This window comes from Crassostrea angulata, chromosome 5, assembly GCF_025612915.1.
Source record: "Crassostrea angulata isolate pt1a10 chromosome 5, ASM2561291v2, whole genome shotgun sequence".
NCBI lineage: Eukaryota > Metazoa > Mollusca > Bivalvia > Ostreida > Ostreidae > Magallana > Magallana angulata.
The window spans coordinates 47892128-47912265 of record NC_069115.1 but is presented as its reverse complement, the minus strand read 5'-3'; the positions used below and the strand labels follow the sequence as shown (position 1 = coordinate 47912265).

General features: G+C 34.0%; 1 protein-coding gene across 2 annotated transcripts; it reads left to right on the top strand.

Moving 5' to 3' along the window:
• The first annotated feature begins 331 nt into the window (after positions 1 to 331).
• Positions 332 to 18797, top strand: LOC128184667 (exportin-4-like). Of its 2 annotated transcripts, XM_052854233.1 has the most exons (26): positions 332 to 593; positions 861 to 966; positions 1182 to 1323; positions 1945 to 2086; positions 2529 to 2645; positions 2946 to 3102; positions 3189 to 3301; positions 3876 to 4033; positions 4480 to 4654; positions 5666 to 5695; positions 5816 to 5962; positions 6403 to 6542; positions 6748 to 6890; positions 7185 to 7365; positions 7911 to 8070; positions 8444 to 8613; positions 9004 to 9175; positions 9413 to 9617; positions 9842 to 9930; positions 10232 to 10298; positions 10685 to 10798; positions 11257 to 11360; positions 11790 to 11920; positions 12216 to 12333; positions 13356 to 13448; positions 17430 to 18797. In XM_052854233.1, the coding sequence occupies exons 1-26, from the start codon at positions 543 to 545 to the stop codon at positions 17625 to 17627; spliced, it is 3423 nt and encodes a 1140-aa protein (XP_052710193.1). In that variant the 5' UTR covers positions 332 to 542; the 3' UTR covers positions 17628 to 18797. The 2 variants fall into 2 exon arrangements, with proteins under 2 accessions (XP_052710193.1, XP_052710192.1); XM_052854232.1 differs by lacking the exon at positions 5666 to 5695 and having other exon boundaries at positions 5786 to 5962.
• Positions 18798 to 20138: the final 1341 nt, after the last annotated feature.

Below are 20138 nucleotides of genomic sequence, written 5' to 3'. Positions count from 1 at the left end.
GAATGGGGAATAACCCAGATCAGTGCAACATAACAAAGCAATTTTCAAATAAAAAAAAAGAGATCGGGATCTATATTGTTTTGCGTTTTGTAACTATTAATCTTAAATATGGATTTTTGAATTTTTTCGAGATAGGACTAAATAACGAAAAGAACTATTTCTTGGTTTTTATATCATATTAATTCCAGACTTGGTTATTTATCTAAATTCATTTTTTTTTATCGCAGGATATATTCACTCATAACTAAAATAATAAATGTTTCACTTTTTAAAAATCATAAACAAATGATCTTCACCTTCATCGCCTTGATCGTTGATTAGAGTTCCCCTACCAAATAGTCAACGTGATGGCAGAGCAAATTCTACAGGATCTGGATGGATTGATATAAATAATCCTTAAAACGACACTTTATTTGATATACCGCATTGGAATGAATGAAAGTTATATCATTTCTTTCCTGTGATTTAGAAATTTTAATATAAGTTTCTGGATTGGTTCAATATATCGTGTTACAAAACTTAGTAAAAAGTGAAGGAATGTGATGGCAGAGAAAATTCTACAGGATCTAGAAAGAGCCTCGCAACTTGTTTTGGTAAAGAAAGTTTTTCACGGTTTCGAAAGCTTTTAATTTATATAGCAGCTTTAAATGATGTGTTTGGGTTTAATGTTTACATGATCGTGAAGTGCCACTGTGGCTTTTGTTGAGGGTGAAGTGTTCAAATCCTGTCATAGATTCAAATGCGATCAGGACAGTATAGGTGTTAGTAGTTACAAATATTTAATCATTTGATCATACCTTGGACTCAGAGAGTTCTCAGAAAATGATGTATAAAATAAGAGTTCTTTCTTCTCTTCGTAGGCTCCTCCAGATGTTGTGACATCAGAACAAAGGCATGCCGCGGAGGCTGTCATACTTGAGTTTCGTAAAACCAAACTTCCCTACAATCTGTGCAAGTTCATTCTAGGTTTGTACCCAAGGAATTCTTGATTCTTGAAAAGATTACTAATCAAAAAATGTAATGTATGTACTCTGTAATCTGTATTTCATATCAGTTCAAGTTATTGTAATTTAGTTACAATAATATTTATAAATGGGTGAATTATAAACTTTAAGATGATTCATTATCTAATCAGAATGTAAGCCAAATTGATATTTTTTAAAAAAATTTTTGGGAAACAGAGAACAGTAAGTGTGACTATGTCCTGTTCCAAGCAGCCACCACAATCAAGGAGAGCGTTGTCAGAGAGTGGACTCTACTGGAGACCTCAGACATCGAGTCACTCAGGTCCTTCCTGCTTAGATTCATCACCCAGCATATCACGTAAGTGTCAGAATCACGATTCATCACACAGCATATTACATAAGATTCGTCACACAGAATTAGTGTCGAAATTCATCAGTTATATCATTTAAGTCTAAAAATGAAAATTCATCACACAGCAAATTATAACTGTATCTAATGGTACAGTAAACCAACTTTTATTCTCAATGACGTTATTATAATTCACTATTTACCGGAGATAGCCTGGTTTGCGGTGACTTATTTTTGGGATCATCTGAAAAAAATACCAGAGACATTTTAGGATTGGTTCATGGCAAGCCATCCCAAAGTTGGTTTTCAATACTTATCAAACATTTTATACACATCTTATCACAAATTTTACATTTTAAACTATTCATTCAAAAAGAGAATTTAAAATATTGGGGCTTCTCTTTTTTGATAAATTTTCAGTTTAAACTAAGCACAATTATATTTTAAAAATTTGTAACGAAAAAAAATTTGCCATCTATATTTTGATGATTTTTTTGGAGGTGCAAAAGAAGCCAACTTTTGCAGAGTGCCAAAATAACCTGATATTCAGTACCAAATTTATATACAACAGCTGTGCATACACTTGTTTTCCTGAAAACAAATAATGTATTCTTATATATTCATATAAAGGTTAAAGAGCTATGTGAGAGAGCAGATCCTACAGACAGTGGCTGTGATCCTGAAGCGTGGAGAAGTGGATGTGAAAGGAGCCAGCCGAGACAACATGTTCCAGGACGTCACCAACCTAGTCAGCAGTGGAAACGTGACTATGGTATGGAAAAAAGTCTGAAAAAACTGTCACAACAGTCCATACTACACAGTGTTGAAAATCCATGATGTCTTCTTGTTTAGATACATAAAAGAATGTTGTGTCATTGTTTTCATATAAGTAGAATAAAAAAATTTGGTATGGAAAAAGTCTGGGAAAAACAGTCACTACAGTCCATACTATACATTTATTAAAAACCACCAATTTCTCCTTGTTTATATGCATAAAAAGCTGCTGTCATAAAGGTAGAATAAACATTTAACAGCCCAATTTTTTGATGAAGCAATCAGTCAGATAAGTGAAGAGTCTCAATCACAAATCAATTGTAATTTGAACGCAGTGTGATATAAAAATAATATTTATAAGCGTGACATTCCCTGCATATTGGTGAATCAAACATGTGATAAATACAGAGTTAAACATCAACAAGTCTGTGTGATTTCAGCAACTAGTGGCCTGCTCCATGCTGACTGCTCTCTTGAATGAATTCTCCAGCTCCAGTAGGACCAGTAACATGGGCTTTACCTGGGAGTTCCACTCCAAGTGCAAGAAAGCTTTTGAGGTACTGTGTACTTTAATTGATATTTTCTCCAACTCACATTATATTTGTTTCACTGTGCTTTAAATTTACTCTGACACAATTACAATGTATAGCTATTTGATTTGAATTTGCCCATTGTTAATGAGGTCAAATGGGGCTGAAACAAAACTTTCTGTGTACTGTATTTGTTAAAGCAAGACATACATGTGTCTACAATTGTATTTTTCCACAGCTTGTCAATTACATGAAACATACATGTCATATTATATTGTGTTGTTTTTGACTGACCTACATCCAATAACTATATTTTATAATTTGCAGGAAAATGATTTGAAGAGAGTTTTTTTGTTTGCCTTACAAGTTCTCTATGAGATTGAGAGACAACCAAGTCCTTTAAGTCGAGAGACAACGGCAGTTCTAAACCGACTTCTCTCCATCACCGAAAGTGTTCTTTGTTGGGAGTTCACGCCAAAGCTTAGTAAATATCTGACAGTTTTGGAGTTCGTTTATCAGAATAAATTTCCTTAGAGGAGAGTTTTGAAGGTTGTTTTAATTGTATTGTAGGCTACAGGAGGCATGTTGGGACGTTTGAAATGAACGAGAATGTATCACTGAAACCTGACGAGTCATGGAGGCCTACTTTACTAGACACAAACATGCTACAGTTGTTTTTCAATGTATGTACCACTACAGACGCTACAGTTAGATGCGCTCATTGAGATGTTAACCTCAAATACTGTAAAAGCATAATTATTCGTTAAAGATTTAATTTAATTTTTTTCGTTTGCAGAATAAATCAACAAAATCAAATCCATTATGAAGTTTTAGCCCATGTATTAATAAATACAGAGTTGATATGTGATATATTTTAGAAACTACGATATGATGAAATTAAATACCAACAAAATTTTATTTGGTTTAAAAACCAAAAGAATTTAACCCAACAAAAATATGTGCTTCTACAGTATTAAATTAAGATTTACAACTTGTATATTGCGAGATGTAAAACTCATTGTACAGCTTTCGGCTTATAGATGTAGATTTATTTATATAGGGTTGATAGTGCAGTAAAAAACATTTAGAAAAAAAAATCATGTATGAATATACTAGATAATATGTAGGGAATAAAAAGAATAAATATATTTGGATAAAATGCCGTAATGAAAACTTTACTCCGTTAGAAAGATTTTGAAGCTACTACTTGCTGACTAGAATTGTATTGAATCCATGAATTGTCCCATTAATTTCCAGATTCACAAGAAAGTCCGCCACAACTCTGACATGTCCCATCATTCCATCACCTGTATATCCCAGCTGGCTTCGCTGAATGGGATCGTGTTTCCTGATGACAAAGCACGTCTGGAATACCTCAACGCTTTCATCAGAGGCTTTCTGGAGCTGCTAACCAAGTAATGAAGTTATGATGTATATGTTATGTTCCTTAAATCATCAAATCACAGATTAGTACAAAACAGCTATACAATAGAACTAATTTTATTTGAAAATTGTTAGAAAATGAAGCCAATGTCTCCATAACCTCTTTTCAAAATGTATGTATATATCACTTACATGTACATTTACTAGTGTAACTTGCATTAAGTTGCAAAAGATTACACTCTGATGAACATCTGTGTAATCTTACAGATATCAGATAGCCTTAGCACCAATCTTTCTTTTTATAAATGAATGTCTAGTGTTTGTGGAGTGATTATTAATACAATTTTGTCAACAATCTAATTGCTCAAAAGCAGAAGTTTATCATGGTGAAGAACTAAGCTTTGTTTTGAGTCTGCTAACAAAAATTTATGTACATGTATGAACATTAGATTTATGTTCTTTCTTCTACTGCTTCCAGCATCGACTTACAAGACTATGAGAACCTGGGCGTGGCCAGCACCTTTAAGAACCTCATCCTTATGTTCCCGGTTTCCCTGTTGGAGGCCCTCCCCCGCGAACTCTTGACCTTGTTTATAAATCACATGACTCGGCTTACCTGTGATATTGGCAAAAATGCTGCCATGGAAGAAGCCGTAAGTTAATCGTCCTTTGTTTACTAAACTCCTCAATGAGCAATTGATTTTTAACTTGACAATTATAGTATGCAAAATGTATAAATATTCAAATTAAATAAAAGAAAAACTTCAGACAACATGCTATACATGTACATGGAGGCTAATGATTACATTGTTTGTTTACATTAGTTACACAGAGACAACACGCTATACATGGAGGCCTATGATAACATTGTTTGTTTACATTAGTTACACAGAGACAACACGCTATACATGGAGGCCTATGATAACATTGTTTGTTTACATTAGTTACACAGAGACAACACGCTATACATGGAGGCCTATGATAACATTGTTTGTTTACATTAGTTACACAGAAATGACACACTATACATGGAGGCCTATGATTACATTGTTTGTTTAAATTAGTTACACAGAGACAACACGCTATACATGGAGGCCTATGATAACATTGTTTGTTTACATTAGTTATACAGAAATGACACACTATACATGGAGGCCTATGATTACATTGTTTGTTTACATTAGTTACACAGAAATGACACACTATACATGGAGGCCTATGATTACATTGTTTGTTTACATTAGTTACACAGAAATGACACACTATACATGGAGGCCAATGATTACATTGTTTGTTTACATTAGTTACACAGAAATGACACGCTATACATGGAGGCCTATGATTACATTGTTTGTTTACATTAGTTACACAGAGATGACATGCTATACATGGAGGCCTATGATTACATTGTTTGTTTACATTAGTTACACAGAAATGACACGCTATACATGGAGGCCTATGATTACATTGTTTGTTTACATTAGTTACACAGAGATGACATGCTATACATGGAGGCCTATGATTACATTGTTTGTTTACATTAGTTACACAGAGATGACATGCTATACATGGAGGCCAATGATTACATTGTTTGTTTACATTAGTTACACAGAGATGACATGCTATACATGGAGGCCTATGATTACATTGTTTGTTTACATTAGTTACACAGAGATGACACGCTATACATGGAGGCCAATGATTACATTGTATGTTCACATTAGTTACACAGAGATGACATGCTATACATGGAGGCCTATGATTACATTGTATGTTTACATTAGTTACACAGAGACGACACCCTATACATGGAGGCCTATGAGAAGATGCTGGACACCTGGATGGACCTGGTCACTAACATGAAGGACTTACCTGTAGAGGTCCTCTTCCCCCAGTCCCAGGAGGTGTTTAACACCTACGTACAGTGTCACATCAGTGCCCCCGAGGGAACCAGGATACAGGTAACTTACCTATACGATAAAGGTATAAATGTAGTTAGAATCTGTTACTGATTGGGACTAAGCACATGTTATAGTCTTCTTTTGAAGCATTGGAAACGCTTTTCTAATGGAAAGTGTAAACATGCACTCGAGCTTGGCAATCAGGATTTTTAGGGTTGTTTTGGATTCATTGTGAATATTTAAGTGGAGTTGATAAATTTCATAAGACTTTTCTAGATTTACATCTTCATAGAATTTTATAGACTGACAATTTTCTCTGAAGTACATAAATAAATTTTATTATTAGATAGTACATTTGTAATATACAGTGTCATGTAGTTTATAAATATAGTTATACGGTACATGTGAATACCTTAATCTGTGTGTACAAAAGGATACCCATGAGATCTGTGAATTTAGTTCCCTGACAGTATTCAACACTGATTGGTATTTTTGTTTAGAATGGGATGGATGCTTACACAGACACAGATGAAGTTGACGAGATCGAGGAGGATGATCGGGACAGGTTCGCTGACCAGCTATGTAGTATAGGAATTCTGGGAAGGCTGGCACCGGAGCACTGTGTTCCACTTCTGGCAAAGTATGTCTGTTGTGAAAAATTGTATTCTTAAACTATACTTTCAATTTGACATACATGCATAGATATATTGATTGTGAAGTAAGAGATGTAAATATTTGTATTAATATTTCAGTGTATCTTAACTATATGCTCTCTGACAACACTGTCAACTTTAAAGCAGTCAGTTTTATTTGCAGACTGCAGTCATGTCTGTTGTAAATTTCAGAATCCTTGAGAATCGGGTCAGTAGGTTACAAGGTCACCTCCAGAGACTACAGCAGCAGACATCAGCCAATCAGAACTGTCAACTGGACACCACCCACCTCAACTCTCTGTATGAGGATTTACACTGGCTTGTCCTAATTACCAGTAAGTCACCTGGGGAAAATTCATTAAATTGCAATCTTTGATTATGAATTCAGATATGGCCATTTAAAAAAAGGACTAAAAGCATATGCAATTTTATAGAGAAGAAACAATAGCTGAGTCCATGCCCTTTCCATTAAAACTAAACAGTTCATTGATGAAACAGGCATAGCTGTATCCCACATTTGAAGCCAAGGGAATTTGAGCCTATATCATGATAATCATTTACCATCAAAACATTCATGTACAAAGTATCATTATTATAGTACTATTCTAAGCTCAACTATGTTTTCACAGCCCATGTGTTGACAGAGGAATGTGAAGGAGAAACCCCCATGATTCCCTCTGATATCATGGACTATTCCATTAGTCAAACCAAGAAGACTGACCTGTCCACCACCCTGAAGGTTTTGGCATCTCCCAGTCAGAGTGTAGAGAGTATTCCTGGCAGCGATCACTCCACAGACCCTGTTATAAGGTGTGTTATGGTTTTTTTATAAAAGGAAATATTGTGTTGAATGTACACTGTACATGCTTTGGTTTGTCATACTGTAGATTCCTTATTTTACACGAGTACTTAATTTCGCGATTCAACTGTTTTTCATCAAATTGCGAGAACATAAAATCGCGAATGCCAAATTTTTATTATAGTTTCATGAAGTGTACATATGTCAGGAAAATAAAAGCGAGATTTTAAAATTCGCGAGATGTGCTTCTCGCGATTTTACACAGATATTATTTCCTCGCATTTAATTAGGAATCTACAGTACATGTATATAATTTCTACAGGGTTTTGTAAAGGATCTAAATTTTTCTACATCGCCTTTAAAAGAGTCTGCACTTTAGTTTGTGTAAAGAATGGTTGTTGTGTTTTAATCAGCTTGGATATTGGATAAACTGTTAGTCACACATAGTCCTATACTACATGTATAATGATTATGGGTTTAAAGATGTTATTTATGAGTTTTTCTACTTTATAAAAGTGAGAACAATATATAATTTCTGTTCTATTCTGACCAACAGGTTGATATCTGCAGTGTTTCGGCTGTGTGAAGTGGAGAAGCAGGCCATCAGTGCCAAGCTGAGCGAGGCCCTCAGTCCACAGGTGGGCAGCTCTGTCATGTGTTTCCTCTGGAGGTGGTGCCGTGCCTACCTGCTGCCCGATGAAACCTACTACACAAATGTAGGTCACCTTAGACGTCCTTTGTTGTAGTACTATTTGGAAATAAATGTGTAAAGTCCAGTGTTTGATTATTCACAGACATGTACATCTAACATCTCAATATGGGACACAAGTCTAAGAGTTAATTTTGAATGTGTGTGTTTTCTGATTTTAATCACGTTCATACGTGTAGTATGAGTGCCTTTTAACAAACACATTTGATATCACTAGTTTCTGTAGATTGTTTAAAAAAAATTCTTTTTTAATCAAACAAAAAAACTTTTTGGTCAAAAACACCTTATAAATTGAGTTAAATTTTCATTATATGCAGTAAAATAAGACATGTATTAATATTTGAATCAAATGAAACTAATCTTTGTGTTTTCATTGATAGATAAGCCCCGCAATTTCTGCCTCCTTTGGGAGGGACACAGACGGTGCTCAGTGGACCGTATCATTTTTACTGGACAAGATTATCTCCAACTTGGCTCTGTGGACATCAGAGATAAGCCTTTTAGAGGACACGCTTCAGTTACTGGTGTCCCTCGTAGATCAGCGACCAAAGTAAGGAATTTTTACTCATGGTTAACAAGCTTATTGCAAAGTGCAAGGGGTACTGGTAAACAATTTTGATTTGTAATTCTTCATAATGAATTAGTCTTAAATATGATATAGGTCTCAAGGAATAAAATTGACTTTGCTGTAAGCAGTGATTTGCTTATATAATTTATTGTAACTGTGTTTTACTGTTATATTTATATACTTTTATTGCGTACTGATGTATCATTAAATACTGAAACTGATATAGGACGGATTGTTTTCTATACATGTAATTTTTTTTTGGCCTGCTTTAATTTGTTTTGAGATTTATACATATTTTTAATTTTCAATGCATTTTACTGTAATATTGAAAATGAATTTTTTGAAATTTATGCACTTGTAATTTGTTTGCAGAGCTATTTTCCTGACAAAGAGTGACCTGCTCTGGAATATTGCCAAACAAGAATCCAATCATCAGCCTCCTCTCAGTCTGCTGCCATCCAAACCCAGGCGCAGTTTGTTAAAAGCTTTGGTATTGGCTGGATCTGGGGTAGAGGATAATCTCAAAGAAAACTACTGGAATTGTGTAAGTTACTTTCAAAGCCTTCAAAATTCAATGCTTTTAAAATTCTGTGTTTAGTATAGAAAAATCAACTGTTTAGTGTAGCATGTTTCTGAATTTGTTAAAAAGAATTTTTATGTAATTATCTGGCATCAATAAAATTCATACAAAAATTCAAAGTGTAAATGTTGCTTAATGAAATCATCAATCTAGCCAACAAGGTAAAATCTAAATTATGCAGTAAATGATTCAATGTTTCAGGTTTTGAAGTCCCTCCACGACAGATTTCACCACATCGTTTCTCAGGAGAATTTCCCTCGAGTGGCCCAGCTCGTAGGAATAAAGACAGCACTGATCACTATATTGGAGTCTCTCTGTGGGGTCGCCGAGGGGACTCGCATCGATAACCTACAACGACTGTTCAGTTTCTTCCTTCCCATTTTACAGGACTGTGTGAGATTACTAGGTGTGTTTCCTTATGAACATTTTTCTACTGATACATATGGTACAAGTACCATCAATCACCATTATTTGTTTATATACCTGGTAGTTTATTGTTGAGATAAATCTAACTTTCTGAAGGACTAGTCTGTTCAGTCTTTTAGCCTGTTGTAAAGTTGTCTGCAGTTTGTATTTAGAAAAGGAAGACTTTCATGAAGATAAAATAATGAAAGTATTTCCTTTGTACAGATGTTTACCATAACTGTGAGGACGTGGTGCCTTTGATAATTGAGTTGATCAACGAAGTGGTACAGAAACAGCTGTGTTACCTAGGGGAGGTAAACCATGCATCAGTGTTTACTGTCATGTAAAACGTGTAATTGTAAGCACTTAAAATGTCTTAAATGTGAAATATGTTATTGTATGCACTGTCATGTAATATTGTACCTGTATATGGTATATCATGGGCAGCACAAATTACACAACTGTGTTTATATGCATGTAAAATATATTTCTTTTATCTAAAATGCACCACAATTATATACAATTTACACATAAAACCTTTTGTTTATTAAAATTGCAAATATTATTCAGAATTTAATAATGAAAGAATTGTCATTTATGATAATCTTTTTACAGGCCAACTCCAGGAAACTGTACGAACTGTGTTTGTCGGCCATACAGATGTACTCCAAGCACAATTTGGGTAGGTCAAACAAAAATGTCTGTAGATGCTACATTAGATGCTGACATGATAATGTTAAATAGAAATAGTTCAGGTCATGTATTGTTTGAATTGTTCATGTTGATGAGTTTTATTTGGATTGCTTATCGTGAAGTCACAATCCTTTTGATTTTATGCTTACTGTGGACATTGTGGACATATACATAAATATAGTGGTAGAAATTCACACGATTAGATGCATTATTTAGATTTCACAGTAAAATGAATTTCCCTCTAATAATCTACGGAAAGTGCTCTTAAAATAAACATGATACTACATGATATTTTCCTAATCTACAGTACTCAGATATTGATTGCAGAAAAATTATAATTCAACCCACTGCATCTATAATTGTGTACCATTGCAGGTCGTCGGACTGTGGGTGATGATGAGGAGGAGGAGAGGTACAATGACATTCTGCTGATGATGGAACTCCTGACCAACCTCCTGTCTAAGGACTTCATGGACTTCAGTGACCCAGGTATGTATTCTTCACTAATGATATAGAACAGGTATTCTTAAATCTGGTCATCTGTTCCATGGATCTTACAATTGCAAGCACATCAGACGTGTACATGTGTGTAGGTGTGGAGATTTTGTGGAAGCTTTAGAACTGTAGAGTGATCTATTATTAATATTCATATGAGTATGTGTATATTTTATTTATTTCAAATGCCTGCGAAGTGTAAAACTTACGGGTAATTTAACCGCTCAATGCCTGTTGATTGTTTGATTTAAGTATTACTTTACTTTAAAATGATATATTGTGGTATTCATCAAGAGATCTTTAGACATTCAAGTGTATAGCATATACGGTACATGTACATGTGTACTGCTATAGTAGATTTCTATGCTTCCTCTCTACTGGGTGTTTATCTGTAGAGACAGTACAGTTGATAATAGATAGGGTGTAAAGTAGATATTATTTGCTCTTTACAGCAGAGGAAGTGTTCCCGGAGAATGGAGGACAGGTGTCCGCCTCGGACGTTGTGCTGTTCGGACTGAACACCATCATCCCACTGATGAACGAAGAACTGCTCACGGTATACACATAGCTTTAATGAACTCTGCATTCATAATACATGTACACTGAAAATTACATTGAAGTTCTTAGAATAAATGATAATCATTCTTCATTCATATTGAAAATACAAATATAAATATGAAAAATGATTTAGAGAAAAAATAAATGTCACAAAACTGATCTCCTTTACCAGGGTTTTGTGATAAAGAATGCGTAACTCATTGCATTAGTATCAAAGCTAATCAAAAATGATTGGAGATGCATTGAAATAGTAAATAAATTTGTTAATAAAGTCCTAATAAGGATGTACTGGGATTAACACAAAGTTGTATTCCATACCCTTAGAGACTTCATAATAGACATGGAAAGCTAAAATTCTCTAAAGTTTTGTTTATCCTTTTATTTTTGTTTACATAAACGTAGACTAAACATGTGATCTCCTCCACAGTTTCCCACCCTGTGTGCCCAGTACTTTAAGCTGGTCACATTCCTTGCTGAGATCCACGCGGAGAAATTCTCCTCCCTCCCGGAGAACCTGTTGAACAGTCTGATGGCCTCAGTGGAGCTCGGCTTGTCCAGGTAAATACACCATAAAGAATATCAGATATTTCAGATTGAAGCTTCTTGCATGATTATGAGGTCTTGAGGGCCATGGACATTTTGGGACTATTTAAACCTCCTAAAGAAAAATTTCATGCTGTTTGCAGGGATATATCTAATTTCTATTAGAACTACAATTTTTCTGAAATTAAAAGACTACTACAGATGCCATTGAAATATGACTATTGTACCTGCAGTTGATTTTCATATATGTGCATCTAAGAGCATTATCTTTTTGTGTGATGACATCTACTTTATTTTGTGATGTTTACAGATTTGGAACAGACATCAGCAGGATGAGTCTAGAGATCATCACTTCTTTAGCTTCCCATGTGTTTCAATCCAACCAATCAGGAACCATCTTACACTCTCACATGGCTAACTTTCTTAAGGTAATCATGTGATATGAAATCAACCAACCACACTGAAGTTTATTTGCATTATTTTCCAGTTGTATGATTCTTAAACTTTAGAATAGCAGTATTTGGTACATGTATACTTTTTAACAGGCAATGCAAGACAGACAGCCATAAGAAGTAACATTTTTGAAATGTAAGAATGGATGACAGATTTGTCAAAAAATCTGGAATTGTATGAACTATAATGAAACTGCTCAAAACTGTAATCACTCACCAGTTCACATTAGTTAGAAGGCTGCCTGTAGATATAAGATATATTGTATTTTTATAGCAGCTTTGTAAATGTAATCCGCCATATACTAAGATCCATAAACGCTGCTGTGTCTCTGAAATGTACGGTGTAATACATTATCCTGCACATTTCCATTAGTTACACTGTGTTTTGCGTACCATGTTATATTTCAGTGGCTTCACACAAGTTCTATGGAGATCAATAAATTGTTTATCTTAAGAAATAAGTATTGGGTATTTTGGTAAAGATTGTATTTATGATACTTGACAATGTGTATTTTTTGTTTTGACTATTTTTTGTTTTGTATGTTGTTCATATTTTTTAAGCAAGAAATTAACACACTGACATTTACGTGAATGACTGAATATGAATTTCTTATTCCACTTTTTTGTGTGTTATTTTTATATCATTTACTTTTAATGGGGATATTGTGTATATTCAATGTATTTTTAAGATATAAATAGTACAGTTGGAAGGGTAATTAACATTTTATGTATAGCATATACATGTACCAGTATACATACCACTAATTTGATACTTGAAAGAATTTGGGAGTCATTCTACATGTAGCTAGCTGGCCACAATATAATGAGAGACTTAAGAAAGCAGGATTTATCATCAAACTCTTGTAGTATTAGCTACAATATTGGATCCTTTTTCAGTTTTCCTCCACAAAAATTGAATGTTTTATGCAATGTAATGTTACCTTTGAATTTCTATTTGTATTTGAACTAATATTGAGTGGACTTTTTCTGCTTTACAGCAAGTGTTCAACATGCTGCTCTTGGAGACTTTTAACATGGAGCTGTTGGAGGTGTCCAGTGCAGCCCTGTTCTGTCTGATCTGTTGTCATCAGGTAAGGAATGATTGATTTATTGGTTGATGATTGATTGATTGATGATTGATTGATGATTGATTGATTGGTTGATTGATTGATTGATTGATGATTGATTGATGATTGATTAATTGATTGACTGATCAATTGAATGAATGATGGGTTCATTGTGTAGATAGAAGTTGTCTTCAACTTCTTTTATATTTAGTCTGATCTGTTGTAATCAGGTAACTGTCTGATCTATTGATTTTGTTTGATTGATTGATTGATTGATTGGTCAATCAACTGATAGATAAAATATGTTGTTGATAGATTAATTGAAAGAAGGAGTCTGAGATGGCTATTTTCTAGTTTATCTGTTCTCATAGTAAAACAAATGATGATTTATACATTGATTAATTGATCAATAACAAGATTATTGGTCGTGATTTGTTTGATTGATAGAAAGTGCCTCATTCCTCCTTCCTTAGTTCCTTGGTCATTTTCTGAGTTGACTGATTGCTCAGCTAATGAATCTATTGGCTCTTTGATCAGGATATAAATCCCTCTTTAAACTCAGATGAAATCATTCAACCAGAATTGATTGACAGTGTAACTGATACATTGATTGCCTGTACGTACATGTATAAGGGCGTCTGATGCTGTCTTCTTGTCAATCCTTGATTACAGATCACACAGATGTGTGATACCAGAATCTCTCTGATTCTGTATCCAGCCTGTCATCTAAGCTTGTCATCACTATACATCTAGTGAACTGACTTATGTAATAGCCCACATACAGTACTATAGCTTCCATTTTAACCTTGGTTGACATTGCAGAGAGAAAGGTCATGGAAGCTTTTCAGCAAAGCCTGATAGAACTATACGTGTTATTTTATGTTAAATCAGCTTTATCAAAGACAAGAAGCTCATCAAGTATTGGTATAAAATTACCAGTACTTTAATTTTCGTTTGTTAAATTAAAAGGGAGTGCTAATTGACTATACCAGTAATCAACCCACACGTTGGTAGAGTTGGAAGAAAAGTTCTACATTTTAAAGTAAAGATAATCTTATATAATTTTGAGGAGGAAAAGAATTTTATATGCAAGTTTTGTGCTTTAGTAATAAAATGCCAGTAATATTATCAAATGTATTCTACTCATCACTTACAAGGGTTGACCCAAAATAACATAGACAAGTGGCGTTATTCAGTTCATTGAAGACACAGGAAGATGAAACTTGTGCCACAAAGGGTTAAAATAATTTGCATTAAAATTATTTTTTGAAATCAAATATTATTTGAGATTAAATTAGTGTAATGAAAGTTTGTTAGATCAGAAATTGGACATGCGGCGCAATGTCAAAAATGAAAAGTTAAAATCAACACAATAAAATGAAAATTTCGATGAAAAGTACTTGTTATTTGTTAATAATTCTTTTATTTGCCTAAAAAATGTTTTGGGTGTAATTTTTAGAGATTTATAGCATGTTTTGTGACAAGTTGAATTGTTTCTCGTAGTAAAATAAAAACGACTGCGTTTAAGGGGGCGCACTGGTAGCTAATAAAATTTTGTAAAGGCCTTGAATCAAATCCTAAGCGGATTCTAAGTAAATAAATTCAACAAAATTGCTTAGAAATGCATTTTGTGAATAAGTACATTGTAGTTTGAACAGACTGCTCTGATTTTATGGAACTGTAAACAATTTAGATCAATATGAGTTGTCGTACTCTGTTGAGAGGATAAAATATTTATTTATAGATTTTAACCTGTGCTGTAATCACTACAGACTTAATTACATATAGCTATTAAGTTTAGATCAAAAGTATTTTTGGATTTTTTTATTGTGACAAGGGTTATTAATTTCTATTCAAGGTGGCCCAACTGGCATCTTATTGAAAGTTTTACTCTATGTATACATTAATTAAAATTGCTTGTACCGGTTTATGTTTATTATTGTAAAAATATTGTTTACCCAGGAATTTATATTATTTGTAATTAGGTCATTGCATTAAGTTCATCTGATTTGGTTCATGGCAGTACATGTGCTGTACAATAATACTTTAAAATTCTACCAATCAATTTTGATGCACCAGAACATGGTACAGTACCAACTGGACCCAACCGAACAAAAAAACAGACCCCAACTAAACCCTTGGTCTCCTTGCTACTGAAAAATAACCAATGGTCACTTCTTGTGTATTTGGAATATAAAAGGGACAGGCTTACAGGCAGTATGAAAAAAAATTGACAGGTCAGGCCCACCGTCACCAAAATTTTCAAATCACTTAACTCAGTCCTGAACGCAATTTCTTAAAAGAAAAGTGCATAAAGTTGAGGTCAAAACTCAGACTTGAGACCGAGTATTGACTTGAGGAAATTTGGTGGTGGCGCGGCCTGCTTCATTCTTCAGTGCTTAAAGCAGACCACAAGAGCCGACCCCCAAGTAAGCCCATAGTAGACACCCGGAGCAGATGCAAAGACCTGGGGTCAGCTTTTTGGGTCTGTTTATGGTGTTAGGTTGTGTCTAGCTGGTACTGTAATTCATCAAATTTAAAATTATTGACAGTCTTGATAATCCTCTTTGCCATGTTCAGGCATTGACATGTAATTTCTAAACATAACCTTGGAAAAGATAGACCATATGGAGATTACCTATTGTACAATATACGTATAGATATCAACTCTTTTTTTGCCTCTTTTATGAAATCATTTCTTGCTTTCTAAGTTAATCCACCTGATTTAGGAAGAAAAAGTGAGTTAGCTGCAAGCCTTTGTAACTGTGATCTTTTTTTCACATATTGATGGTAGGATCGTGTGGAAAAGGAATTTTAGGAGAAAACATCAGAATCTGATTAATTGTGATTAATTGTGCAACTTCTGGGTTTCAACCTACAAACATGTTATTGAAGAGATCTGTTTGACATATAGGGGATGAGGTTGAGACTTAAGGTTTTATAAGTAAGCAGTGCTTGACACGATCAACATCAGACTGAGTAAACATGACAGGTGTGGGGAGGTAATTAAAACAGCAGCTCTATAGGTCTCAGCTGTGACAATCCTTTCGACCGAGGGAAATCAATATTGAGGGGCAGGCTGCAGAGTCGTCTTCATTAAAATACATCGCAGCAAAAGACACGATCAGCTGCTGGGATCCACTAATTAGAACAGGGAGATAGAGTATCCCATAATACCACTCTTTTGTCAATACGTTTAATGCTGCAGAATTAATATCACTTCAGTGCATTTCTCAGAGGTACGCTGCTTATGACATAAGAGGCACGTAGAACTTATAAGTTTATTCATCGGCATGTATTTGGTTGTCATTGTTGCTGTGGGAAGTGTCATTGAATCACGACCTCTGGGGTAGACATTTCCTTACACAACTCTTTCAGGTGATACTCAGGTGTAACATCCTCATAACTAAATTTTATGCCTGTTGTATTTTGATTTATGACTTGGTCCAATTTTGGTTATTTTTTCAGACGAAATTGATTCAAAATCATGGTATTGTCATAGCATTGCTTTGTTTTCAGATTGGCTTTTATGCATACAGTCATGCATTTTATCAATGGAAGAACAATATTGACATTTCTGTTCAAAGAAAAAAATTTCAAAGAAAAACTTGTAATTGCTTAAACTATGAGAACATGAACAAAGTACATCTATACTCGTATTGATTACAATTATTTTTCTTAAGATAAAAGTGTGGCTCTGTAAACTAGATTTAAACCACTTTAATTAGTGTATTTCTCAGTGTACCAATTTATATAATTAAATACATACATGCATGATGCACTTGATTTAAGAAACGCAGATCTTCGCCAAAAATGCAAAATAAAATATGCAGCCAAAACATAATACAGTTATGGTAATATGTTTGCCCAAATGACTAATATATTTGCCAAAATTTAATATATTTACAGTTTAATATAATTTTCCAAATATGATATGTTTGCTGTAATTTATTTGTCCAAATGTAATATATTTACAGTAATATGTTTGAGGTTTTTTTTTTTCAGGACGGGTACCGCGACCTAGTTAACCAGCTGCTGCAGCACCAGACGGACCCGATGTACCGACAGCGCCTCCTGGAGGCGTTCAACAACCTGACACCACCCTCACTCAACATGGCCATCAACCGAGTCAGTAAAATCGCCTTCATGAACAACTTTGGCAACTTTCTCATCAATGTCAGGGGTTTTCTGTGTGTTAAATGACAATGCAACAAAATGCTGCAGTTTTCGTTGCGTGTATCTCCTGTGGAAATTTCATTGTAAAGTGCGATGGAAGATGGATTCGAGTTACTTTGGTGATGGAGGCATTTGGACAGCTTAGAGATGCAGGAGAAATAAACAACCAAGCACCCTGGTGATGACTGGTTTACATTGCTTGTGGCATTCCAATTTTTATTTGACTGCATGTGGTCTTCAAGTTATACACCTTCATACAAAAGTATTGGCCTTACCATATACAGTTGCCCTTTTAATCAGAAGTTTTATTCATTTTTTTTTTACTGCTCTTTTTTATTTTTTGGAGGTTCCATTTTTATCTCTGTACAATTGTGTTGTGATTTTGATAAAACCCATGACAGGAAGTCAATTTTTTTGGTAATTTTGTTTTCATTTTCGTTTATTTTACACACAGACTGAGGTAAATGGATCAATTATGGCACACATACTAATAGTCATTTGTACATGTTGAAAGCAATTTTGCAGATTTGTAAATAAAAAATGAATACTGTATACAGGGTTATTTTCAACCCGTGTATTTTTCGCCTTTCTACACCTGCAAACAGTTTTGCCATGTCTTGAATTTACTTAGACACAGCTGTGTTTAAATATAGATTATTTGAGTTTGCCAAGTCTTAAATTCACTCACTGACATTGAGGACGAAAATAAAACAGGGGCAAATATTTCCCTGTTTACAGTTCATAAGTTTTCTTCACAATTATATTCTTTTGTCACAAGTGGTGCAGCAGAATGTATTTTTGCAATCATTGAGTGTTCAAATACTTTGAGGGGAAGTGCACTTTAAATGGCAATAATCACCTAGCAATGTTTCTGTTTAGACACATGTAAAATGAGAATACTATGTTATTTATGATCTTATTTACTCACTGTTTTACCTATACCCCAGGTCTTCAAGTTCAGTTTATAGGTCATCTAATCTGTTTTGTCTGGATACGTGTTCTGATATTTAGGTTACAATTATGATATATATCATTATTTATGTTTATATCCAATAATATCCACAACACTGAATGGAAAGACTGGTCACAGAGTATCTTGCTTGACAGTTTACTGTGCTTTTACAATTACTGTTAATGAGAGCGCCTGCTCTGTATAGTTTTGCATGGAGATCAAAATAAATAACCTATCCTATTGAAGTCTTGTTTTATCTAATTTGTTTATATACACCTTCATGTACAAACAATTCTGAATTGGGTCACAAGATCTCTTTTTTTCAGACTCTCATTGATATATTACATTTATATAATTTTTTTCCTTTTTGTGAACTCTATTTTTCTTGTGACCCCGCAAACTATAATTACTGTTGACATTATTTTCTATATATATGTTAAGCATACATAGGAAGACCTGCTATATAGCAAGGAGGCAAGAGCAATAGTTACATGTATGCAGCATGGGAAATTTTCACATAAATAACTAATAAGGAAGCAGTGTTGTTAACATTGTAACCATCAGATCTAAGCTTCTATGCTCACGGTAGTAAAATTTCATTTGATTCAATTCAAATATCGTTCACTTTGAAGAGCAAGTTACATCTCGACCGGGGAGGGGGAGGCTTAATTTTTGTTTTAATAAAGAACAAAAATACGTTATGTTCGCGAATTCATGACATCAGTATTTGTTTGAAACTCACGAAGCTTTCTTTTTATATTGATAATAAACAAATGTATTAATCGGGCTACTAGTATCTATTAATTTGCGTAGACTATGTTAGTTTTATCCAAGTTTTATATTGTATTTTTTTCTGCAAAGCATGGGGGTAAAGTAAATATAATTTAATTTATCATTATATATTTGAGTTTCCTTCCCGTTCATAATTTCTAAATCCATCATTATTACATGTATTAAAGTCGATCCATGGTTGTCATCATACCTGTATATACCAGTGCACTAAATGGGCATTGATTTCTTTACAAGTGACGATTCCACTTCTTTAATTAATGTGTCTAATATTTTTTTTTTATTAAACCTTAAAACGGAAGATCCAGTAATTTATCTGCTTGTAAGAGAGGATATTAAACATCGGCCATTACCAGTCGATTGGTGTCAAGACCCCGTAAACACATTGGCCTGTCAGCCCCGCCAATCCTTTGATAGCGTGGATTTTATTTTATTTCGAAAGACTTTATTAATTAAGAATATTAATGATGCTCAAACACAAATAACATTAAAACAGACTTCGCCTTATTATTAAGAGATTATGTCATATTTTAAATTTGCTGTATGAAGTTGCGTCTACAACTCGTATTTTAACTTTAAAGAACAATTTGGTTTTGATTATACTACAGCAAAACATGCTTTTAGTGAAATCCTGTCATGAAGATTATTTTGTAACTTGTATTTTAACTTTAAAAACTATTCATTTAAATATACGTGTTCTGCAGTAAAACACACTTTTAACGAAATGCCGGGGACGATCGAACAATTCTAATTCGATATATTTACATTTTCCATCATCTTTGTTTTTGATAACAGTG

Excerpts from the sequence above, each read along its gene's own strand:
- LOC128184667 (XM_052854232.1), top strand. The coding sequence starts at position 543 with ATGGCAGAGAAAATTCTACAGGATCTAGAAAGAGCCTCGCAACTTGTT. Across the intron at positions 3,302-3,875 it reads TGCTACAGTTGTTTTTCAAT|ATTCACAAGAAAGTCCGCCA; the intron begins GTATGTACCACT and ends ATTAATTTCCAG. Across the intron at positions 10,799-11,256 it reads CATGGACTTCAGTGACCCAG|CAGAGGAAGTGTTCCCGGAG; the intron begins GTATGTATTCTT and ends TGCTCTTTACAG.